Source organism: Sceloporus occidentalis, unplaced genomic scaffold (genome assembly GCF_023333645.1).
Source record: "Sceloporus occidentalis isolate IW3139 unplaced genomic scaffold, rSceOcc1.0.p SCAF_46, whole genome shotgun sequence".
Classification (NCBI taxonomy): domain Eukaryota; kingdom Metazoa; phylum Chordata; class Lepidosauria; order Squamata; family Phrynosomatidae; genus Sceloporus; species Sceloporus occidentalis.
The window spans coordinates 2,394,317-2,421,616 of record NW_028317026.1 but is presented as its reverse complement, the minus strand read 5'-3'; the positions used below and the strand labels follow the sequence as shown (position 1 = coordinate 2,421,616).

Here is a 27,300-nt window from a genome sequence, read left to right as displayed (position 1 = left end):
AAATATGTCAGGCCTGACATTCCGGTTAACTAATATGTAAGGTAATTAATTATAAAGCTTTCATCTACAGAAAAAGACCTTTCGCAAATTATTTACGCCAAATATGTCAGCACTATACGAATGATTTTGATATTCAAAAGCACATCCAATGGAACATTATAAAAGACACTTAGTTGAAACGAAGATTTAATCAGCATTCTAATAAAAGTTCAGTGTTACTGTTCAATATGTAGCCGGAAGACGAAGACAATTTGAATATTCCTGTTTAATTAGAATAAATAATTACACCATAGATGATCCGTACAGTATAATATTTGAATATTTTAGCTGTCATAGAGAAAACACATTTTGGGTTTCGTCGGATCTGGCTCGCCAAGCTGAAGGCTCACAGGCTCCCACTGCTGGTTCTGGGGCCAGAATATTGTGCAGCTTTCCCTCGTGTCAACACAGAATACGTGGGAGAGTTCATGGGAAATGATCAGCGTGATAATATAAAATAGTACAGATAATCAAGAGCCCCACTCTTTGTCCCCAGTGTACAGATTGCTTGTCTACGACTTGGTTTCTTACAGCTAATCATAATGTATATTACATTTCATGGTTCTCAAGATAACGGCATACATTATATTCATTCGGAGACCTCCTGGCCAGACAGTGTTTGCATTTTCCTAGCACTAGTATAAGATAAGGGGCACTAGTGTCAACTATTGTGGGATAGGGGGCATCTGACTGGTCACCCACTGGACATACTGTAATCCATCAGTGAATTGGTCCCATTCATGCATACTGTATGTATAGACAGTGCTAAGAATATGCAAGATTGAAATATGAATCTTGATTTTGTGTATGAGAATTTAACCCCTTAATGACAAAACCCGTCCATGTACGGGCTCAAAATGCATTGTTTTCAATGGGTTTAGGGACCGCCCATTGTCTTTAAGGGGTTAATCCTCAGATATCTGACTCACCATTTTTTGTGTTTTGTATTAAAAATGGTTACTTTATATTTTCCATTAATAGAGCTGCTTTTACACTGGATGTTTAACGCAATGAAATTACAGATCTTTTAATGGAGTATAACCTTTTCACCATTTTTTAGTCTGGGTTTCAGAATAATGTAGTTTTTCAATGTTCATTTTTTTGCTGTTTGACAGTTTAATAACAAAGCTCCGCGAACCAGTAAAGAACGATTATGTATATGAACATAAATAATTCTTTGTAGTTAAAATTCGACTAGATACACAATACTACTTTGAACAAAACAATACAAGCAGCTTCTAATATAGTACAAAGCAACATCATTGTTGGTGTTATAAAGATATACAACGGTGAGTTCTGCATAATACTAAAATCTGTTGGCATCAAAGAAAAATATGACAACTGTAGTGAATTATTTGTTGTTTGGTACAGCACCCGTCGTCTGTCATACTGTATTCTAGACGACTAGGCTGATGACTAAAGGCTCTGACTGTTTTCATGGATGCCCAACCCTGTTTTAAAGAGAAAATGTCACATTACAAGAATATAACCAAATCCAACACTGAAAACCTTGTATCACTTATCTTTTTATTATTTAAATTAACACGTATTCCGTTTTTTTCCCCCCGGATATGATATCCAATTTTCCTCGACATAAAATAGTAAGGGCATGACAAGGCCTCTCTTGTTTTAATAAAACCTCAAGTTTACTTATAATACAGTAAATCTGTATCCAGATATGTGCATATTTTTATTATTTTTACTCTTTTTTTTTAAATCTACTATCTGAGAATGTTCTTTGCTTAAATAAGAAAATAACTCCAGAGATCAGATTTTCTCTCGATCATTATTGCTTATGCTCAATATTCAGTAAATGTTTCAACAACCTACATGGGATTCCTTTACATAGTTAAAGGAATTCTAATTGAATCAGTTAAAATTTTAGCATGTTACCTTGTACACTTTGTATATTTTCCCTCTAATTCAAACATGTTGAATCGTTGAAGCAGTTTGTTCTTGCGTTCTGTGTATGTATGTATATTATATTATATTATTATTATTATATTATTATATTATATTATTATTATTATAATATAATTATTATTATATATATTATTATTACATTTATATATATATTTTATGTATAATATGTTATTATATTACTGCTACAAGGCAATATTTTATTGAACGGTAGAAGCAATCACTGAAATAAAATCCTTTATAATGTCTCTTGGCTAGCAGGCCAAGGAAAGTGAGTAGTACTTTTTTTTAAAAAAATATTGAATATTTTACAGAGGGGGTGAAGAGTGACCTAGCAGAGGCATGAATAAACGCCGTAGATCTTGTATCATACTACCACATGTGTTGCAAGTTCAACGTTAGGCTTTCCAGAACACTAGAGTCTTGTGTTTCATCTTCTGAGAATGAATCATTAGCAGCGTCTGAACAATATGACAAACTTTAATCATCAAGAAGCTGGGGGAAAATACAAGTCTGAGCTATCATTTGCAATGCTTTATTAAAAGTATATTCTCAGCCCTGAATAGCTGTAAATCCTCAGAAAAACACCTCATCTTTATCGGAATAATGACAAATGCATAATCAGGAGTTCAGCAACTATGTTAATGCCACCTTGGCTAATTATATAACTGCTGCAGAGTATAACATCTCTGCGTCATTCTACCCTCTTAAATCTAATGGTAGCATGATTTCATCTTCAGCTATTTACCGAGTAGATTGGAACGGAGTGTTAGAAACATGAGAAATCGATCTTTACAAAATGGCGGCCTTTTGTGCAGGAAATGTCTAGCAACGTAAATAGTAAAAAGTAGAAAATATGGTTCAGTCTTATTATACCAAACAAATGGTGTGTGGCCCAATTAATTCTTAATTAATTATTAATTCTTATAAATATATAAAGAATGTGGAATTTACATGCATGAATGTTTGGGTTGATACGTTGAATGCATTCATTCAAATAGATTTCTTCTATGAAGATGTATCTATGTCTTACGCTGGCCTAGCTCAGTCCTTTGCAGGAGAATCTCATTGGTGTTAATACATAATTCAGTCAGTAAAATGAAAGATTCATCTGACCTTAACTCATGGTTTAGTGAATAAACCCCAGTATATTGTAAACTCGAAACATTTGGTGAAAGTGTGGCAGTGAAATGAAATGCGGCCGACATAACGCAAACCCTAAGGTTATGGAATCAGGGAAAACAGTGTAACCAGCTGGTGTCCATTTTGTAAGTATAGTATCACCAGGTATACTGAGAGGTCCACTGAAAAATACCCTTGTAGCATTAGGACTAAAAGTGGAGCAAGGTATCAGAGGTTTTGAGTTGACCTAAAAAATAATTTGATTTCATGGATGATTTGCAAAATAAACCCCCAAAAACAATATGTCCAAGGACACCACGCAAAGGCAATGATTGGAACCAAATAGCATTCAGAAAAGTGCATTTCTGGGATCAGTGATGTTTTGTTCAAAAGGTAAAGACATACTACTCTCATAATTAGTGATTCCTTCCCTTTATTAGCTTAAAGGTGATGATGTTCCAATTAGTAAAAAAAGCAAAGGTGTGTGTATGTGTGGTAATCGTAGGCAAGAAATTTCTGAAGTAGTAAGTGAGTAAATGATCCCCTCCTCTTACTTCTTTCCACCCAATATTTTATGGTGAGAGCCAAGGGAATGTGGTGGGATCTTGGTGGTATCAGCTAACACAACATATCAGTATTTAAAACAACCCTGGGTCGGCGTAATAAATGTTGCTTCCACGCGATGGTTTACAGTTTCTGTATAAATGAAATTTCCCAGGCTTTGCTAATTAAAAGAAATACAATAACAGCATAAATGGGGGAGTCGTTATAAAAAGTAATGACAAATTGCGGATGTTTCATAAGACTATTTTCAAATGTTGATGTTTTATAGTATTGGAACCGTAGGTTTCCAGACACATTAGAATTCCTGACAATTATTCTAATAAAATTAACCAGTCTATAAAGCACTGTGTGATATGGGTTACTGTGGTATTTGTGTGACTGCCAGATTGTCAGCAGTTGCTGTGGAATTGCGAGTATTAAACCAAGTCATTCTCCAGCTGTGTTACTGCACTGCGGTAATAACTTATACCTAGATATAAGGAATCTGGGAATTTCTCAGCTCAAGAAAATAATAAAGTAATTGCCTTGCCAGAAAGGCGGATGTCCCTAGTATAAATTTTACCTTGCGGTACAATCTTGGTGATAAAAATTTGTTAGAAAGAAAATGTAATGTGTAGTCTCCAAACATTAAGAAATTCATCACTTCCTGTGCACAGGGGGGTCCTCTTCCTTAAACTTTGCGTCTTCTTTGCATGGAACACTTGATTATGGCGTTATATTCTGGTTTGTCTGTTTCAATAGAAATAGTCCTTATAATATTTAAGTCAAGACGTTGGGGTTTTTTTTAATCTAAGGGCCAAAATGCCCAAACTAAATGGGACATTTCTGCTGCTTTTTAGTAACTGTGTAGAAAGGAGTTTGTACATAGGCATAGTTTGTGGGGTCTTCTGTGCTAATTTTCACCAGGGTCACCGCAAGCTGGCAGTTGGGTTCATTTTACGGAAAACCAGACAAGGGCTATAGTTGATAGACCTAAGTGGACTTCCATGTACTTCACTAGAGTGTGCTCCATGTTGTTTTAGAAAAAAAAATTATCGAGTGATGGCACAGATATGTCAAAAGATATAATGCTCCAATGTTGAAAAACATCATGTGAGATGACTGAAAAATAAATGTAAATGTTCATGCTTTCATTTCAGGGAGATCAAGGAGAAGTTGGAGCCCCTGGTTTATATGGTGACCCTGGCATGAAGGTGAGGAGCAAGCTGTTCTAATGACTAAAATGCTGTGTGGTTTATTGTGCTGCATTCAGTGCTGTTTATACTAGCAATCTGTTTTCACATGACCTATAGTAACAATTAAAATATACGCTAAATGAGTGTGCTGGTTTGGTTTTTTAAACATGAAGGCTTCCTTAACAAGTAAATATATTTTTTTGAGTTTCCAACATTATCACTCACAATGGTTTTTTGTCCTAGACATGTAATGCAATGAGTCTGATTTTTTTCTTTGTTTTAATCAGGGTGAACCTGGAGAACACGGAGAGAAGGTTTGACTTTAATTTTACATATTTGGTTATTCAGAGATTAATATTTTGCAGAACTGCTCTGTAACAAAATTGTATGTTGTATGAATGATGTGGCATCTCCTGACAAAATAATATCAAAGATTGGGCTAACTTTAGGAGTTAAACAGTGAAGTGCAAAAGTATAATCAATAGTTGCATACCTGTTCCATCTAGACAGCCAGCGTTGTCTACTTTGGTAATTGCTTGCATATAACATGTTATGTTTTATACTGTAAAATATGGGTGCTCTTCCCGATATAGATGGTAATGTATCGGGATATTCTGAAAATGAATGTAACCACTCAACCAGAAACCAAAGTGTTTATATTTGGGACCTGATGTAGAACCCCTTCACCACTAGGCATGTGGACAGGCAGAGCAGCAATATTGTTCAAAAATGTTTGTTAGTCCAAGAGCAGATGGAACTTGGGTAACCTCACCCCATCCTTCCAATGGTACCCTTGCTCATAGCGGCTTGCGCAGTGGGAATTCATCTCTGATCACCTTTTTAAAATGATTATAAGCTAACACTTCATAATGCTGTATGCGTAGGATGCAAATAAGTAAGGAAAAAAACCTCCCCCATGCTTGCATTTCTAGTTTAATGGAAGTAACAGCTAACACCAGGTATATCAGTGGTGACAATAATAGTAAATGTATGAAACTAAGCAGCATGCAGGGGAAATACATATTTTAAAGAGGATTGAATATCATTATCAAAATGTCTTAGCAGTCATACCATTCACTTGAGATCAGTTGGTGGCTGGTTGCATAGGATACTTTTCTTATGCTTGTGACCTTTCATTAGCTCAGCCATGTGGTAACCACAACCGCAGTTACGGAACAATGGTTCCATTCTTAATATCTTCTGATAATTCATAAATCATGTTTGGACTGGAACTTAACTGTAATTCATATGTAAAGGAAATGTATGTATGGAATGGCTCTTGAAGATTACCGATTGATTGATTGCAGCTGAAAACAATAATAAAATTGAGAACACATCCAGCACGACAGTCATCAGAACTGGTTAATATCTTATTTTCATTTTGTGACTTCTAAAAAAAAACCGCTTAGAACATTGATCAGTGATACATGAGAAAACCTAATGTGCAACTTGGGAATAAAGAGTAAATTACTACTTTCCGTCTCTGTGGGAACCCTGTAGTTCACACTGCGGGATAATAGGGCAACGGATGACGAGATTAGTAGACATGGCTGCTGCTCTAGTAGGCTACGAGCAGCGGTGTGATGATCTGCAGGTGAAGAAACATTAAACTCTTTTACAAAGTGCTTTGCATTGCTGTTTTTCTTGATAATAGTAGAAGTGCAAATTGTTATTATCTGTGATATGCAATTATATTCACAAATATCCATGTTTACTCCTAAGGGTGATACTGGTGAAGGTGGCCCAAAAGGTGAACCAGGAAGCAAGGTAATATGCATTGGGTATATACTGAGTGTTCTCAGTTTTGGTGACTCATGCCAGGTAGCAGGAGTGTTACAAAAACTGTCTGCGTTGGTGGAGATGTCAAGAAATGAACTTACTAAATGTTAATTGGAGTGATCCACGACGTTCACTGTTAAGGCTGATATGGCGAGTTGCTGCTGAAAGCCGATCTTAATAGAAAATAGAACTACCCAACGGAACATAATTCATGAAAGTAGCAGCTCTGTCCATGGCAAAAGACAATATATTTTAGCAGAATTGGACACTAAATGTTAATTGATGTGTAACTGTTGGATCTGGCTTGCATGGCCCACAGAGAAACACGTGGCATTGCCGGCACAGGTCACACATCAACAAACCCACAATTTAAAGTTTTGGGGCCACAAGAGATTCATATATATGTCTTTGCAGGGAATAAAACCAATTGTAAAGGCAAATGCCCCATCATCATTGCAAGTGCCACACAGTCACTGGTCCTGTGGTTTTTGTTCATATAGATGGCTTTCTTTAGAAAGTGGAATTTTCCCTTATTTTTTTTCTAGTTTGTAGGTTGTAATTCTATTTTCCACAAATTAATCTTGAAAGTAATTAAGCAACACGCAGATTAGATTTTCCAACAGCCTGATTCCACACAACAGTTTCAAAGTTCAAACCATTATGTTTATAGAAGGGAAAAATGTGCAGCCTTGTCGAAGACATTTGTGGATAATCCTTGGTGTTTGTCATAAATCCACATAAAATAAGCAGAGCTGCCGCCAGTAAAGAATACTTTAACTTTTCCACTATCTGCAACACAGCCATTGTCCAGACACCAAATTATTTTTTCTAGATCAGATTTTTGCCTTATCGGAGCAGACCCTTTCTGTACATCTTAAACTTCAACACAAGCCACAGGAAGCATACACTCTTCAAAATTAACTCTTTATTGTCCCATGTTGTTGTTTCATCTAATCCTCCAGCCTGCCAACAATTTGTCCAGACTCTTGTGGCCAAAATATTATGATATGGCACGGAAATTAAAAAAATATTTAACACAGTCTACCCCTCCATCCCAGACCACAGCACCCATGACATCAACTTGTAAAACCTAAAGTCTGAGGATCAATGTATGTCTACAGTTGAATGAGAGGGACGGTAGTGAATTACAGTCGCACCTGCTGGACTAGCCACTGACATTTATTGGTAGAATGTGACAACTTTGTGTCCAACACACGTTACCCTGTAGCTCACATGCTCTCCAACTAGTTCCAACTTGGGGGTTATCTCTAACAGTGCAAGGGAGTTCTGCTAGTAATAGCAGAAGACTCCGCTATGTTTTATACATATATTTTCACGTCAGTTCGCGAGATACGCACAAGTTACTCCCTACTGTGAGGAAGCAGGGAGCATTATCACTGTGTTTGTGACATTAGCAGTTGGCAGCCTCTGTAATGATTTTTACAAGCACAGCTTTCTTTAATATGTTATGGTTTATGTAATAAACAATTTTATGTTCAGGCATTTCTCTTTCCTTTAAGATGTTGTTTTCAACCATGAACTGGCATTTGAACAATATGAATATTTCACTAGCATATGCTAATAAAATAATAGCCTCACTACTTGTATGGTTCATATATTTATATATATATATATATATATATTTCATATACATACAGTATATATATGGAACAATTATTGTTTAGCAAGAATTTTTATCCTTTCCTGTGCTACATTTATCATGATCATTTTTACCTACTATCTCATACTTTCTGAAGAAAGACTACACAGGGTTAAGAATGACATGCCGAGAATGTTTTCATATGAATTCATTTAGTACTCTTGTGCCAGTGGAAGCCGTATCGGCTATAGTGATTATAAAGAAATGGACTGTGGGGCTTTGATAGATCATTGCTTTTCATCTGCAAGCAAACATTAATCTGTGTGGTGCCACTGAAGCAGATACAAAAATACTGTTATGGTCTTCTCTAGAATACAAATGGCCCATGTACGACGTCTAAACCTTAAAATGGATTACCACATTGTATGTATTTGTTAACTCATTTATCAGAAAGCTTCAGTGGTGTGGACATCTAGTTACTATTAATCTATAACAAGTTAGAATTGAAGTTTGCAGATATGTATGGATTTGCAGCATTAGTTATTTTTTTACTGCAGCATCTGATCCATGTTTTTCCAAAATATTTATGGCAACAATAACCCAGGAAGATGTAGACCAGCAATTAAATAAGGCCATTTTTGTACCTTCTTAAGATCTATGGTACCAAGCTTGTTTTGTTAAGCATTTCTCAAGCCACTTAAATTCCATTAATTCATATTATTTTTTTTGATAGGGTGATCCAGGATCTTCTGCTGCTGGGATCAAGGTAATATAATTCAAGATGCCCCTTTATGAAGACAATTTACAGTGTGCTGAAAGGTCCTTATTTTGTCAGGTTCCAAAGGTTAGCAAAGAAATATAGATGAAGGTGAAACAAGGACATAGTGTCACTAGTTCTGTGCTCTCATCTATGAATCCGCTCCATATTCTCCTTTACGATATAAAAACAGATTTCATTGACATTTACATTATATGTACTATTATATGTGCTTCCAGGGGATGCTACCAGAATCTCTCCCTCTTCGGTGAGAGTGGCTTTACAAAAGGGGTGGGGCTATCATCAGAAGCCTTTAGTGGGTGGGGAAGTAGACAGGAAGTAGGCATGTCCAAAAAAAATCCCTCCAATGAATGGAGAGAGAAAAATGGACCTGGAGAGCCGTGGATTCCCAAGACTTACCTGGAGACTCCAGGCCAAACTTAAAGAGTTTCAAAGTATAGAAGTGTTTTAGTGATTATTAATAACATAACATATGACTAGTGGCTAGTAAAAGGGTGGATTATAAACATGAGGGATGTATTTCAGATATAGCTACTTGGCCATAGTTTAAAGTCTTTACTATCTATAGTACTTGGGTAGTAACATAGGTACAATGCTTGCCATTTGGTTTTTTTAGACTTCTGTGCCCTTTTGTGTATTTTTTGAGCTTTTCCTACTGCTAGGTATATTGTGATCTATGAAGTCATTCATCTCCCTACAACCTGGCTTTTTCTACATTATGTTTCAGGGAGAACCTGGAGAGTCAGGTCGACCAGGACAGAAGGTAACATTTGCATATACCTATATCAATTGATATGAAGTCTGTATGTTCATCTATATTGAAATGATTGAAAGATGATTAGATCATCACAATGCCTCAGGTGAGAAGGAATATCCATGGGCTGTGAAAGTACATGAACACAGAGGATAGATAGATAGATAGACTGGTTGATAATGAACCAATATCATAAACTGTTTTTAAGCATGCTAGTCAAAAGTGCAGGTAAAAAGAAAAAATATTATGTATGTGTTTCTGTTTTCTTAATTATTTGTGGGACTTAATGATTATATACACTAACAGCAAATGGCTTGATAAGCCTAAACGTTGTTCTAGTTTTGTGATCTTCAACTTTTAAAACAACTAACAATTGCCTCCCTCTGATTAACTCGCCATGCATTTTGACTTTGCATGCAATACTAAAATGCACCCATTTAACACTTTTACACAATCCTTTTTTTGTTTTTGTTTTTTTTTGTAAATGTAGCACCTGACATCAAAATAACAACACGTGTTTGATAATGTTAAAAAAACAAACCTGGAAACGTGTAAACTATAGCTTGCATCACAAACAGATTTTGATAATTTTTATGGATCTAAGGAAAAAAGAACTATTAATGCAATGGTTGTATTGCTGTAAAAATGGGCAGGAGCTTTTATTGTCTCAAAAGTAGTAAATGGTCTTTGTAACAATGCTGGTGAATTTATTTGTGTTTTATTTAGAATTTTATTTTGTTATTAATTGCTCCACTTGCTTATTTGTTATGTCAGTTTTCAACATGGCATTTCAGCAAGGTCAGCGGGTACTGAGTTGCTTTTAATACTTAGTACGTAAAAAAAACGCAGGTTTATGCCATTAGTTTTTCTTGCTAAAGATCATTTGGGATACAAGGCTGAGAAGTGTGAATAGAAACATCAGTTGGTATCATATCATGTGTATTCACTAAAGTAGGTGTTTGCAGGTGAGTTACACATTTCAGCTTTCTAATATCTATGTATTATGAAGGTCAGACCCCTCCTGCAAGAAGACCCCTGCTGACCCTGCATAATGCATAATTACTGTGGGGAGATTACTTGAAAGACACCATAACTATGTATTATAAAGGGACAGTTCACTCATCTTGCTGGCTTTGTTCACTGGAACTGGCACTTCATAATATATATATAGTGAAGTCCATGAAATGTACATTTCAGGTCTTGTGCAAACTCCTACTTTAGTGAATATGCCTTAAATTGTCTTTAGTGATGTGGTATAGAGATGTGGAGGTCTGAGTACTGTTTGCGGAGTTTGTTCCCTATATAAACATGATTTTTTAAAGCTTGTAACACTAGCGTAGTCAGTAGCTTGTTAATTAGTCAATTATATGATTTAACTGATTAGTAAGCAAGTAACGAAATGCATCCTTCTTTTTGGTTATACTGTATGTTTGTATGTATGTGGTATAATACATATACAGTCCAGTATGTATTTGTATTTTGTTTAGTGATGCATAAGGAACATCATTTATGGAACATCCTGAATGTAATAAATGTGTTAAACAGGAACCCAGCAGTTGTCTTAACTTCCAGTTCTCAGGATTCGCTTGATTATGCCTCCTTGTTACGTTTTTTTTTTCTTTCATTTTGTTAAGTTAATGTCACTATTTGGTAGCAGTCCAATTGTTCTTGCTGTCCAAGACATCAGGAGAGTTGTTGATTTTTTAGTTCTGCCACCTTTTGCCACAGATTTCAGTATAGTGTAATAGTATGTATGTGTACCTGAGTGAATGTGGGGTGGCTAAGAGTCTGTTGTTCTTTCTATACATTGTTATCGGCGATTTTTAACTACACGTGCCTCATGAGTGTATCTTACAAGCAACTGTTATTTGTATCTTTCTTTTCTGTGATGTGATATAATTTTCCTGTGTAGGGTGAACCAGGGCTACCTGGGCTTCCTGGACTACCTGGAATAAAGGTAAATATCCTACTCTATCTAAAAAGTAATTTACGACATCTATAGCCGTTGTGTTTAGTGAACCCGCCATTGTATATTGTTGTGTCTTTTTCATCATACTGATCACAGTTTTTTAAGTAAGCCCCTAGAGAACCCCCAAAAAGGCTTCTTGGTGCACCTTTGTTGCGCACAATAATCCGCTAATTATTTTTTTATTATTTTATTTTATTACCAGGCATGTGGTAGATATTTTTTATCACACATTCCCACATTGATTTTTTTTTTTGTATTTTTGACAAAATGTCATACTTTGTACATAGCATTTTTTGAGAAGCCATATCATAGTCCCGAGTTTAAAATTGTCCATTCTTTTATAGGGCAAACAACATTGGATAGTTCTCAACTGAGTAAAATTTAGCATCTTTGTAACCATTCTTAATAATCTTTGAAATTGCTGCGTAAAGCAATAAACTTATCTGGGCAAGGAGCTTCTGGAGCTGGCGAGGGGTGCTGATGGTTCTTGTCATTCACTATTCAGGGAAGCGTGCAGCTTTTGTCACTTTTCTGAGAGAGGAGATCATTATATTATGGTGCCCCTCCTGTGTCTCACCCCACGCTTTGTGTTTCATTATCAGCTTTATTTACTTGATGAAGTAGACATTTCATCCTCTCAGGCTTGGCAGAAATGTCCTGTGAGCCATTCTTTGCAGTTAAATTGCTTGTAAGTGTAAATAAAACTAGCAAATTACTGAGTACACAGAGGGTACTGTTATTAATCATGCCTGCCATATCACTCTGTTTTACCGTAGTCATGGTTGATTAGAATAATAATGTTGCTTCCGCACAAAGGAACACAGCATGTTTTGGTGTTCAGGTTTTGTGGAAAGGGTAGAGGTGACAGGACATGGGTCAAACTGGGCTAAGCAACAACCTGGCCTGGTGTGCCCAAGCTGATTCACCATCATCACTCATATACAATCCCATGCTGTTACTGGCTCAGCTAAGGCTTGTACTTCTCTCCTCCTTATGCAGAAGTTAGAGCATTGGCTGTAGGCTGAAACCCACAAAGCCTTCACCCAAGCATCACGAGGATCGCTGCTACAGGGATCTGTAGCTGAGGTCCCCTGGCCATTGTTGCCAATATCCTCAGGCCCTCCAAGAAGTGTCTTCTGAGCTCCTTCCTAACCAAATCAGTTCTGTGAATCATTGGTGAAAGGCAGCGTTTCCTCTAAAGCCTGAATTGTCTGTAAACGCTTTTAAAAAGTGGCTTCACATGAAACTTAACATTAATAAAATCAGTACGGAGATTGTATGTTGTGTTCATATTGTCTAACACACATAGTTTTCTTCTAAGAGACTTCAGACAACCCACTATGCAAAAGAACCTCTTCTCTTTTAGTGAAGTATTGTCAGTACTATGTGTTTCTAATGAGCGCCCTCTAGTGTTACCCGAATAAACTTCCACGGGACGGATCACCCGTCAGACAGAAATGCTATCTGTTTATCTAGGATTAGGCGCCTGGAGAAAATGAAGATTGCGTATCGATTGTACTCGGGGAATGCAAGCCATTTTAAAACTAAGTACAAGTAAATAAAATCTAACATTCAATCACTTGAGAACTAAGAACAGCTATAAATAAAACATGAATTATGGATGCAATCTTTATTTCCTAGCTTGATTGTGCATTTCGTATGAAATGCACACTGTTTCTGTTTCTCTCTCTCATCTACATTCTTTCATCCCTTGCCTCCTCCATCTGTCACTTTCTTTTATACTCTTTAATAAATAATTTCAAAACTTTAAATACTGGACATAGTTTTTATATTTAAAAAAAACACCAAAAAAACAAACAAGCACTATTTTAAGTATATAGTTCTATAGGTCTAAAAATATAAGGATCATTAGATTATAAGAAATCAATCTGCAAATGAGACCATTTATAAAGCACTTTGTGACCAATATTTGTTTTTTGCTTGTTGTTTTGCACTATAAAATGCATATAAATCCCCATTTAACTTCAAAGAAATTCTAAATCTTTTAATAGGTACAAACTGAAATTGGGAGGCGATCTTAGCTATCTAAGCTAAACGTGCATTGTTGGGTTCCATAAGACTAAGAGTTGTGTAAGGTTAAGCAACATTTTAATTTTGTGATGTGCTTAATAGTAGCAAAAACTTTGTATTTATTAAAAGTTGTCATAGACTTGTTTTGTAATGTGGGGATTTAAGAACACATTTTATGTATTTCAGGTATAAAACTTTATTTTTTTCCCAATACAATGAATAATTCAATTTATACTATGTCAGCACATGCTAGAGCTCTGTAAGAAAACTGAATAATATTCTATATTTTATTAGCAAAGCCATTAACCATTTATGTGATGGCTAAAGCGCAGGCCAGATATATTATAGTATTACATTTCTACCAAAAAAAAAAAAGTCTCTGAAAACAGCTCACAACATTTCAATGTAAAACGCAAGGAAACAAGATACTTTCTTTAAAATCATTCAAACCCACCGCAAAACATAGAGCCGTCTTTCTTTTTAAATGAAGAGCTACTGAATTGCACTTAATTGCAGCCTTATTTTAGTGCCGCCAAAAATATGCTTCCATTTAGATTAAATACCAGTTGGAGAAGATTTATGTAAATGAATCAACTTTGTAGACACCCTTCAAGTTCCTATCCCAAAATATTCCAAGCGAGGTCATTTTTAAGCTGTTTTTGTATCGCAAATGGAATACGTGTGGCCGAGTGGCTTAGTTAATCCTTTGTAACAGGTATTAATGTGGGATGTTAACAGCCCAACTCTTGCAATAGAAAATAATAATGTATGTGGAGTAACGGAGCATTCATCAGGATCTTTACCCAAACAAGTCGCAAAGAGATTATCTTGTGGGTTTTTTTAATTTATACATGATCCATACCAGGGCAGCAAATGTCACAGAAATCATTAATTTCAGTTCTGCATTCCTGAGCTTGGGATCAAGCCATGTGCTATTGCGCTGCAATTATACCCCTGACTACTTAATAATACCCCACAATGGTTACAAGCGATTCCTATTTTAGTATGTATTTGAGATTACTTATTCTTTCTAAATGAAGCTGTTTGCAAAAACTATGCATTAAAACAGGGCTGCATTTTCTAGTCTTCAAGGGTTGCAAACAGGGCAGGGATTTTGCTTATCCCTGCCTGAAAACAAGGTTAAATTAATGTTTAATTGAGATCCCTGTGCTAGGATATCGAAAAATTGTGGTCTGTTAGTCCTCACCAGTCTGTTCATGGATCGGTAAAGTCCCCTTCACAATGGTTTTATTTGGGCTACAGTAAGAGGGACAATATAATTTGTATAATTGTTATACTACATGCAGGAAAGTTTCAACTCCTTGATAACCCAATGCATGATGACCGCTAACCCCAGTGAGTGTCTCCTGCAAGAGGATCTGAAGTGGTCATGTATAATACATAGTTCAATAGGTGAGGAAACTTTGAAGAAATCTTACTAGGGCCAAACGAGTTCTTCCTGCAGAACACCCTCACTGGATTGGCCCTTCATAATGTATAGAGAATCCAAGGAGCTGAATTGTCCTGCTATCTGCTGCTTTAGTGAATTGTCTCCACCAATTATGGTGTAGGACCGCAGTGTATCACTCAGATACGAATCAGTCTGTTTAGTCTGGTAGTATTTTTTTAGTCATCAGTACATATACTTTTCAGTGCTGGCCACACACAGCTGTAGTAGGTTATTTATTTATTCTTCCCAGTTTCTCTTTGCATTAGTCAACACAAATAGAATGGTTTTCATACACACCACCATATATATATATATATATATATATTTACATATGAGTTTTTGTATACATATATATGTGTGTGTTTAAATATAAAATGCAATGTGCGTGACTATGAATATAGAAAAGCCATTAATAATAAGTCCCTGCTTTTAGTATAGCCTAGGTGAAGATCCCCATAAGTATCAATCATAAGAACTAATGTGCTACAAATAATCAGAGCTTTACAAGATCTACTGTTTACCCGCATCGCCGCAGCCGGTGACCGTCCGCACGATGCGTTTTACCTCTACCCCCAAGACTTACCAGGGGAGACTCCCGGGTGTCTTGCGGGGCCGGCGGGGGACATCTACGCAATACGCGTACACAACTTCCGGTGCCGGCACATCAGCTGAGTGCCGGCACCGGAAGTTGTGTACGCGTATTGCGTAGATGTCCCCCGCCAGCCCCGCAAGACACCCGGGAGTCTCCTCTGGTAAGTCGGGGGGGGCAGAGTGGCAGCATATCTCGGGGGGGGGGAGGAGGACAGTGGCAGCATATCTCGAGGGGGGAGGAGGACAGTGGCAGCATATCTCGGGGGAGAGGACAGTGGCAGCATATCTCGGGGGGGGAGACAGAGTGGCAGCATATCTCGGGGGGGGGAGACAGAGTGGCAGCATGTTTTTTTGGTGCTTTTTTAAAGAAAAAAACTTTCTTTAAAAAAGCACCAAACTTTTAGGGTTTGGTAATCTCTATGGAAGAGCTATATTGGCTTTAGAAGAGGTTAAGCCAATGCCCTCGATCTTCAATGTTAATCTTGCTTTAGACCTATTGGAAAGTGCATCAAAGTGTTACATTTTGAAAGAATAAACCTATATGATAATGGTATGGTAGTGGAGCGTGAACTAGTTGATGAAGTCTATAGCTCAAGTCCACTTGACTTGGCCAAGTATGATACACAGTCAATATAGAGAGGTGTCTGTAAAATAATTTCACAACAAAGAGTAAGCTTTCACCTTGCTGGAGAATCTCCCCAAGGTTTACCCTCCATAATCAGCTTCAAACGTGCAGTTTAGTGAATAATCTCAATATATCCCTAGGGCACCGGGGTGTGATGTCATATCCATATACCCCAGCACTAAGCATCAACAGGATATAATATTGTAGCGGATGTGGTTGAGGACCAAAGTCTGATTGCAGCTGAAGCCTTTAGAAATGCTAATTATGCCCCTAATTATCATTATTATTTTATATCCTGAACTCATATATAGGTTACCTAATGTCAGATGGTTCTGTTGTTAATGAGTACAAGACTTTTAAGTATACACGTGAATGTGAATTGCAGAGAATCCAAGGGTAGTGGTTTCCATTAGGAGGACATATGGAGTTTAATTTACCTGAAAATTGTTAGTACAAGTTGAGAGATTGCTCGGTTCTCTGCAAATACCATAGCTAATGCTCTAATAAAGTACAATCAGATATGTCTGACACATTTAATAATATTAGGGAGTAGAAGTTCCGTAGCTCATAAAATTACTTCCTGCAGATACCAGTTGGTTGAAAGTTTAATTGTGAAAGTATCTTGTTAGATACCTATTTTCTGAAACATTATAAACAGGTGTTTTCAGAAGTGAGGATTTGTGGCAATAAAGTTCCTTCTAAGTTGTCTAAAGTTGGATGACAGATTGTAAGGCTAATGTAGATGTTGGCATTGATTTTCGTCTTGCACCTTAATGAGAAGTTGTGTTCAATGCGGAACATTAAAAACAGATGTCAGACATCCATAAGCCCGTTTTAACAAAGTTCTTTTTGCCCTGTAGCTGCAGTCCCGTAGCCTACAAGACTCAAGCTTTTGTAGTCTTAAATTCCAGATTTAGTTGGGCTATTTATAACCATCTTTAAAGACGTGAAGCGCTAAATATATGCTGTCCTGAGTACTAGATCCGTGTCTGTCATAGGTAATCACAAGAAGAGCTTGTGACTGCTGCCAAAACATAAAAAAGCATTCAAGGTAATAAAGAAAACTAAATGCAAGAGTATTAAAGAAAACATCCTTGATATTTATTGTATAGGTTTATTTTCCACAGTACAATCAGGCATTGGGTAGTTATATACTTTTATACTTTTAGTTTATATTAGTAAACAAGTCTCATAGCTGCCAGTTCTAACTTTCACCTCCATATCTTTCTTTTCTCGCATTCATTTTTCTTCATTATCACAATAGTGAATCTCCAGGACCAGACATACATTCCAGGTGCCCCTAGGCACAAAGACAACCTTTAAGGAAGGCTTTGTTGGATATTGGGTCTAAATACTAGGGGGAAGAGAAAAGGCAGGAATTGACAGGGCATAAAGAAGAATGGTGGGAGCCAACCAGGGGCATAACTAAAAACTACCATGCCCGCCAACTTCAACAGTCTGTCCCATCATTGCCCCTTGCCCCCCCCTTCCAACAAGCAACATATGTAAAAACACAAATTATACACACTCATACCCACGAACACACACTCCATGTCACCCCACCAGGGGAGGGCTGGCAGCCTAAGGCCTGGGGGGCAAGTCAAGTGAAGTGGCTCCACCCCCTCGCACTCACCTTTCACCCCTCACGCTGCTCCCATCACTATGCGGCCATCAGACTGCTGGAAAACTTATCTAAACGGCCACTGGGTGCTTATGCCACCGGCCGGAGCTACTTTAATCCTTTTTTTTATTTATTTAATATGCCAGATCAGCTTGCCATATTAAAAATAAATAAATAAAGTATTAAAGTAGCGCCGGCCGGCAGCATCAGCACCCAGCGGCCGTTTAGATTCGATTTCCAACAATCTGATGGCCGCATAGTGATGGGAGCAGCGTGAGGGGTGAAAGGTGAGTGCGAGGGGGCGGAGCTTTCCCCCCTCACGCTGCTCCCATCACTTGGCGGCCATCGCATACGGCCGCTGGGTGCTGATGCCGCCGGCCGGCGCTGCTTTAATACTATTTTTTTTTCCATTTAATAGCCGATCCGGCTTGCCATATTAAATTTTAAAAAAAAGTATTAAAGTAGCGCCGGCTGGCGGCATCAACACCCAGCGGCCGTTTAGATTAGATTTCGGGCGGCCTGGGGGGCAATTGCCCGCCGGCCCAGCCCGCCCCTGCACCCCACTTACACATCCATGCTCACACACACACAAACACAAGTACACATCCATGCTCACACACACACACAAACACAAGTACACATCCATACTCACACACACACAAACGCAAGTACACATCCATGCTCACACACACACAAACACAAGTACACATCCATGCTCACACACACACAAACACAAGTACACATCCATACTCACACACACACAAACACAAGTACACATCCATGCTCACACACACACACAAACACAAGTACACATCCATGCTCACACACTCACACAAACACAAGTACACATCCATACTCACACACACACAAACACAAGTACACATCCATGCTCACACACACACACACATATATACATCCATGCTCACACACACACATACACATAAGTACACATCCAGGCTCACACACACACACAAGTACACATCGGTGTGGTCCAGATCGGAAAGGTCCTTTCTAAACAATTTTGAACCAGAACGAAGAGCCAGGAAGAAGGAGTCGCAGAGGTCGCACCGGGCCCCCAAGAGGCTTGGGCCGCTGCAACCCCTGTATTTACGCCAGTGGAGCCACCATTAAGCCCCTCATGCCTAGTCTATATACAAATAAAAATGCAATAACTTGGGCTAGGCTGTTAAATAACACTGTTAATAACTACATCACACACATATAATAAAATAAATAAAGCAATTCTGAATATTGTTATAGTTGCTCTAATCTGGGAAATGCAAAGCTCTTAGCAATCTTAGGGGAATGCTGTGAGCTTGCAGCAGCATGAAATGCTTAAATGTCAATTTGCAGAATGGTACTTCCTCCATAATTACGTATATCAAATTGAACGACAGCATAAATAAGCCAATGTTATTTTACCATCCAGTGGCACATTAAAGCTTCCATATTAAAGTAGTATAAGATCACTGCTTTTTAACAGTAAGGTATCTGTCGTTAGATATAAAAACAAATTGACACAAAATGTTAATGTACGTTTATACTTGCGATCATCTATAATATTTGGACACAAAGTCAAAACACATACATGCATATTCATATCTATGTCACGAAAATGTAAGATTTGTTGGTATCTTATAAAGAAATAGACAGAATGCAAACAAAATAATAAGTTAAATAGGTATATATAGATATAGATCTTCGGTTAGTTACAGGCAGGTAGTAAGAGGTTAACTCTCCCAGTATATAGGCTGGAGGGTAATGGGGTGTATTATTTATGTATTTAGCAGATTCTATCCTTGTGTGCATATCTACCAGTCCAGACAGATTGTCTGATGACCAGAATCCCACGCCTCCTGTTTCTAATTACATTTGTCATTGTCGGTATGATCAAGTATATGGTGCTGCGGAATCTGCTGATGACATATAAATGAAAGATAATAATAATAGATCTTGCACAAAGTTTTGTTTTTTTTGAAATTTAAATTTTCTTTATTTTCATAATTTTTTGTTGTTTCCAATACATTTTACAAGTGTAAGAGAACATGCTTTCACAACAAAGCGGACGTTAAGAACAATACAGTAGAAATTAGAAAGTGTCCGAGGTAACAGTGCGTGTACATAGATAGATAAAATAAACACAATGAATGACATCAAGTACACATAAAACCCAGCAGCTTGCTAGGAGAAGCCGATAAGAAAATAAAAATGTCAGAGGACACATATGGCAACATCTCAAAGCATAAGACGCTCGGCAATCTTCGCAGTGCTAGAAAGCGCTGATGATGGAAAACAACAGTGGCATCGAAGCACCTTGTAACAAGAACCAACAGTCAAGAACTTATATGGATCAAGTCAGGCATAGTGGTACAACAAAAACAGCTATGACCAGGTATAATAGAAAGCCGTCAAGTAACCCCAAATGAAAAAAGAGAATACAATGAAAGGTAAGTAGAGACCGGGCGCGTCACATCAATATTCACCTATCCCGTCACGCCTGCCATAAAGGCGAGAGACGAAGTTGGGACCAGGGAGCCCAAATTTTTGTGAACAAAGGGAGCATTTGATCATTGATCTTGCACATAGTTTAAACTCTTCTACTTCAGTGCAAGATTAGAAGCCGTGAAACATGGCCGTCTTTAGTTCGACTAGCTTTTGAGTCCTCTGTTTTTATGTTTTAAGACTCTGGTTGCCTCTCAGTATACAATTCAACAATTTTGCTTGATTTAACCTTACCAGAGCAGAGGTTTTCACTTCTGCCGGTGGATCTACTCAACTACAAATTCTCGGCTAATAAATTACACTCCTGGTAAGAAAAAAAGGTGGCAAAAAGTCTCCACTGTTTTCTCACGTGAAGGCATCTCGTTAAAGTGTTGGAACGGTAGTAGTTTGCGTGAGAGACAGCTGAACTTTCAAATACCTGTGATTTCATTACAGTTACTGTGGCTTTCAGCAGTACTGTGCGTGATCCCTAAATATTAAGTTTTCAAGTTTTTCATCAGGCCTTTTTCATGAAAACAAAATGAAAGAGCCACCGAGTGTCCTGTGCTGACACAAGGATCCTCTGCAAGTCTTCTAGGGGAGCCAAGTTTGAGATCCCCTGCATTATATGTTTATTGGTTTGCAGCAGAATGTTATTGAACGGGTTATTGCAGATGGATTGGGGGGGGGATAAGATTTGTAAACACCACCACACGGAGATCATTATTCCATGGACACAGCAGTCACATGAAGCAGCGTGCACGTCTCATATCTAAACAGTCCCTTTAAGCAGATGTATTTTATTTTACTAACAGATTTGAACCACGTGTGTGCTGTTTCTCTGAGTCCTCCGCAGGCTGTCTGCCTGCTTTGTTCAGAATCATTCATGTTATAACTTTAGAACCACAGTGTGTTAACCTATTATATTCCAGACAACACTCTTATCCCCCATCTGTTTTAGTATATGTTTTGGATTGTGCATGATTTCTGTTCTTAAGGATTTGACATATGCTGCTATTGCTTGCTTCTCCATTGGCTGTTGATGTTACACAATTTATGTGCCTCTAAACAAAGTATGAACATATTCACGTTTAACTTAGAGAACAAAAGGAACATTTAAATTGTTGACACAAGTGGACTTAATGTTGCTATTGTTGTTTTTTCTGTTTTCTTTTTCCATCTCTTTTGCCTTCCCTATATATATATCCTTGCTCCTTTATAGTTCTTTATGGATACACAATTTTCTTCACGACTTTCTGCCTCCATTCCTCTCTGGAATTTTACTCCATTTTACCTCTTTGGAGAAACATCATCCCATGTCATGTTCTTACTTATGCTTTGTTCCTGTGTTTCTAGCTCCCATTAGCTCTCATTATTTACTCTGATTCAGATAACTGTGTTCTGTCCTGTCATCCCATCTCATTCTCTCTCACTCTTCACTCTCACTCATGCTTCCTTCCTCTGGAGCGAATATCTTTACTAAAAAAGCTTAGTTGCATGTTAAGGAGAATCATCTTAGGAGTTCAGCTTGGGCGATGCTTACCAAACCTGAAAAATAAGGGTGTTTTGCCCAATTTAAGAAAGTTGGGAAAACATGCATATCCAGGTTTCTCATTTAGTTAGGCTGGTAGTCCTTTAACAGGCTTTGAATATGGCCCAAGCCTTTGTGTTTACTCCGAGGATCCCAAATTCCTACCAATTTCTTGTTTGCCTCCTTGTGGTAGATACACCTAATAAAGCACCTGAATAATGTACTCATTTCATTTTAGAACATTCACATTTTATTGAGTAAATGTCACTGTGTTTTTTGGTTATTTAATCTAAATTTACTGATTTGGTTAAATTGATTAGTTCATAAACCGTAATGGATAATTTGTCTGAATTGTCTCCTCTACCCGCTAAAATGTTCTAAAGCGGTAAAACAATGATAGCGTCCACAAAATGTATTTAACTTTATATTTTTCTTAAACAAAGTCTTATAATCTCTGATTTATTTCTCTAAGGGAGAGCCTGGCTTTTTGGGACCTCAGGGAGAACCTGGTTTACCAGGATTACCAGGAACTAAGGTAAGAAGTCATGCAACATATAATAAAATGTTTGTTCAACTGGGCTGAATTTTAAAAGACAACATTTTAAAGAAATTGGTTTGATCTGATGATACCGTCATACCTTATTTATCTAAAACAGGAGGCAATGTACTTTATGCCTAAAAAAAGCTAAGCGGATAATTCATCTCTCCAATCCTTAATATGTAAACCTACTGCTACATTATGTTCTCTTCACTGGATTATTTGTACGGTGTGGGTTCCTTATTTCCATAAAGAGTGTTTTAAAAATATAATTTGAGATTGATGAACCTGTGTTACCTAGGTTACGCTGAAATAAAAAAGAGCAAGTGGAATCTACAACAATGTCCCTTTGTCTTTATGATGAGAAGGTTATTAATGGCATGTGGGAACAGGGCATTTTTATGTTTTTAGGTTTTTTTTATAAAAAAAAAAGTCCTTCAGTTCCCATCCTTCAAAAAACCCCCAAAAAACTGCAGTATATAAATGTAAAATATATTATAAAAATAATAGAAAAATGTAAAGTTGTAGGAAAAAAAACACCCTGACGGCTTCCATTATTTAGACAAAATCAATGGTTTGGGGGGGGATATGGAATTTATTGAAAGGACATTTAATTTTAACAAAAAGTCCATAAAGAAAAAGGGCCATGATATCATATCAATATTTCCAAATGTTATTAAGAGTATTGGCAAAAGGATTTCTCAACGTGGGAAAAGCCAAGTGCTAAGCTTGCAGTTTAATGAGATAACATTTGATCTTATAAAAATATTCCAGATACAATGTTTGAAATAGTTTGAAAAATCATTTAAAAGGTCAATGATGAGTGTTTTGGGAAAAAGTCGAAACAACAACATTTAGATCATTATCATGTTAAATTAGTTTAAGGCCAAATGTCAAAAGAACATTTATTTTCTCAGATTTTTATTATTATTCTATTCTACTTTGTTGTTTATTCTTGTAAAATGATTTTCCTGTTTAGTTTTTTTTTTGCTGTTCATTTTCTTTGCACTTATTGGATGTCTAAGTTGCCCATGACAAGTGATAATAATAAATATGGAAATAATCAAAAAAGTAAAATAAACTATTTTTGTGCAAGGCTCTTTAATTAGACGTGACTATTTATTTAACCACAGGCATTTCTCTTGGGCAGTATTATTAGAAACGACTGTTACACGTACAGAAGCTTTATTTACATTCTTGTACACAGACCACTATACATGTAACGTAGAGAGACATTTTGCTGACTTCTTAAGACAGTCTGAAATGTTTTTGAAGATAGCCATGTTAGTCTAGAGTATAAGTTCAGGCAATGAGTATCACTTCAATTATTATATTAAGTTTTTTTTCCTATTTTATAGGGGGAGCGAGGAGAAATAGGACCCCCTGGAAGAGGTGAGAGAGGTGTTCCTGGATCACCTGGTCAAAAGGTGAGTGTTGCAGACTTTCACATGAAGAATTTAAGTTTTTTTTTTAATTGAAACATAGAATTTGACAGCAGATAAGAACCATTTAGCCCATCTAGGTTTTTCTGCCCATTTTCCTAATGTAGGGACTGGAACCTTAATCAGCCTCTTGTCTTAGATTAGGGGTAGCTTTATGCCTATACTACGCATCTTGAAAACATCCTGGCATAACTCCATGAGCAGGATTTGTATCTACTACCAAAAATAGATATTAATTAATAGAGAAGCAAAACTTCTGTGAAACACATTGCTTGCCTCCAAATCTACATTTAAATAGACGAGACCAACAGCTGTATATCAGAACGATAAAAAATGTATGGTAGGGTCATTGCCGGTCTTTATTCTGTATCTCTGACTCTGCATTATAGAATAGATGTGCTATGTCATGACTTGATTGAGATGTCTATAGAGACTGATCAAAAGGTCACCTCCTTCCAATTGAATTCCTCGGATTATCACTGAAAACTGATGCAGAATTTCCCTTGAACCCCCAACATAAACTTCAGCTTTGAATGAATTCCAGAACAAGTTATTTTCTTTATCCAAGTCTATATATTTTACATAAACCATGTGCTTATGTATAGTCAGTATAGGTTTCACACAGCATTATGTTGATCTACTGCATCCCTCAACAGTTAGTAAATTTGCATGTTCTGGCTTAATACCAATGCAGAACATAGCTATGACTATTGAAATTATTGGATATCTGGTATTCCTTTTTTGTTTTTTCGTTTTACAACCAGCAGGGCAAATTCTTATTTGTGATAATGTGTCAGGGCACACGGTGCTGGATCAGGTAGGAGTCTCAATGCAGGGGCAGGTTCAAAACATGGATGTAGGCCGGCTGATGTGTCCAGTTCAGGGCTGTGCGCTACTTTAGCTTTAGATTTTCTATTAGGCGCCATCTTTAGGTGTTCAGAGAGAGCAGAAGAAAACAGGCAGGAAACTGGAAGCCCACGGGCAGGGCAGGCGGCTAGGAAGCCCACTGGCAGGGGAGACGGCTAGGAAGCCCACGGGTAGGGCAGACGGCTAGGAAGCCCACTGGCAGGGCAGACGGCTAGGAAGCCCACTGGCAGGGCAGACGGCTAGGAAGCCCACTGGCAGGGCAGACGGCTAGGAAGCCCTCAGGCAGGGCACGCGGCTAGGAAGCTCTCAGGCAGGGCACAAGGCTTGGAAGCAGCTGGACAGGTAGGTACGTCTGGAACACGCCGGGGTCTGGTACACAAAACTGGATCGTTGACATAGCCAAGAGTCATACACAGGAGACAGATTAAATGCAGCAAAGCAGTAGCTCAGTATACAGGGCCAGGAACACAATGCTGATGCCTGGTTTATATTAAGCCTTAATTGACCAAACGAGGGGCAGGTGTTTCAAGAGCATTAGGGAACAGCATGGTCCAAGGAGAGGCAGAAGGACACTGCAGTCCAAGATCCACCTGGTGGAGTAGTGGATAGGTGATAAACCCAGAGTCCGCAGGGTTGCAGGTTTGAATCCCGGTGGTGCCTGACATAATGTTGTATACCACTTCATGCCAATCTGTCTCTATCCTTCTACAGTTCCCATGATCTTCCATCCAGACTTGAGAGCTCCTATTTCCTGCTCTGTTAGTTTATAATGGGGTATTCTCAATGGCCTTTATTACATGAATTTGCTAAAGTGGCAAGTGGGCCCTTTTGGCCATGACTATGTGTTCTCTGTGGCACCGATTTGGTAGCTGAGTTAAGGAGGCTTCAACAGTTCAGCAGAAAAGAATAAGCAACTCTCTAGATAAAAAAAACTGGGCCGTTTGGGTGTTTTGTTAATTAATAATAAGTACAGTAACTTTATTGAAAAAGTCTACTAAAAGAAGAACAAATTGACACTGGGTTCTAAGATAATAGGTAGAGATCCATTTTTTTGTCTTGGGTATATAAGTAACTTTGAAGTTATACATATATAATCACGTTGATGTTTTGCCTGACTATATTGTACTGAATAGTACAGGACACTGTAGACTAAGGCTTTCACTACAAGAAGAACTTTTCTGAGAGCCTTTTATGGTATAGAATAAAAGTAAATTAAGCCAAAGGATGTATTGGCAAAAGCCTGGGAAACTACAAAGAGAGAGAAAATTAATTTATATAAAGAACACAATGCCATGCATGCAGATTCCACAATACTGAAGTGACATCTACAGAAATTACATTATGCTGCTTAATCATGGGTTTAAACATGACTATTATGGTGCAAAATGTTGAGAATAAAGGGTTTTCAAATACTTTTTTTTCACAAATATGTATTTTACATTATCAACAAAGCATAATAAAAATGACATGGGGAAAAAATGCAATTATGGCCTTGAAATGTTGTTTCAAGCATCTTTCTTGACACATGTAGTACTCCTGTCAAAGCCTTTCATTGCTTAGCTTCATGGTATGATACAGGAAAGTTGTTTGTTTTTTTGTTTTTAAGAGGGTACAGGAATACTAAGCCACATTGGGAGCTTGATAACTAGATTGCTATCACTCAACACAAACAGTATGAAATGTAATAAGACTTGAGGCCAAGTGGATTATCTACTTTTACAACCCATCCTGTTGATGGGCTTTTTACGGATTCCGAGAACCCAGACATATTAGTGTATCTGACTCATGGTATTTCTTAGTATTGCAAATAGCTCTATACATTTGCTTTGTATTATAGAAATGTTTGCGTGTCCCAACTAATTTCATTATGCAAGGTTTATGGAAATTGTTATGTATTTATTTAAACATGTTCTTTTCGCTGTGGAGACAGGGTTTCTAAATGCCTTTACTGTGCTACAACTAACCTCACCGCTTCTATTTCTGTCACTCTTTTGCCTTCTTTTTCTGAAATGGATAAATAACAGGGGGAACCAGGTGAATCTGGAACCAGGGGCTCAAAAGGGTCAAAGGTCAGTAGCACCACCTCCCTGTATCCTTATGCTTTCCGGAAATAGTAACTAATGGTCCTTTTGCACAAGCATTTTAATATAACACTCATGGCTTCTTTCTGCAAGTTATGTTAACAAAAAATAAAAAACCACCATATCTCAACTAGCTTACTAACGTCTTTAAACTGCTGCTCTGGCTCCATCTAGTGGAAGAAACACCTAACTGTAATCAGATATGCCAGCTAATAAAATCTCGGGACATATTTAGTATTATGTAATCTCGGAAATTGTATTAATACACCTGTATACACGATGCATTTGTTAGACTGACACACCTGCAGTTCAACCAACATGAATATAGATTTGTGATTTCAG

At 37.5% G+C, this 27,300-nt stretch overlaps 1 protein-coding gene across 1 annotated transcript in view; it reads left to right on the top strand.

Annotated features, from left to right (window-relative positions):
* Positions 1 to 27,300, top strand: part of LOC149289327 (uncharacterized) — a 195,414-nt gene that overhangs the window by 149,259 nt on the left and 18,855 nt on the right. Inside the window, exons 13-20 of the mRNA XM_089490723.1 lie at positions 4,785 to 4,838; positions 5,108 to 5,134; positions 6,543 to 6,587; positions 8,933 to 8,965; positions 9,705 to 9,740; positions 11,644 to 11,688; positions 22,503 to 22,565; positions 23,927 to 23,995. Of these exons, the coding sequence (XP_089346849.1) occupies positions 4,785 to 4,838; positions 5,108 to 5,134; positions 6,543 to 6,587; positions 8,933 to 8,965; positions 9,705 to 9,740; positions 11,644 to 11,688; positions 22,503 to 22,565; positions 23,927 to 23,995 (372 nt within the window). The remainder of the gene's footprint in view (positions 1 to 4,784; positions 4,839 to 5,107; positions 5,135 to 6,542; positions 6,588 to 8,932; positions 8,966 to 9,704; positions 9,741 to 11,643; positions 11,689 to 22,502; positions 22,566 to 23,926; positions 23,996 to 27,300) is intronic.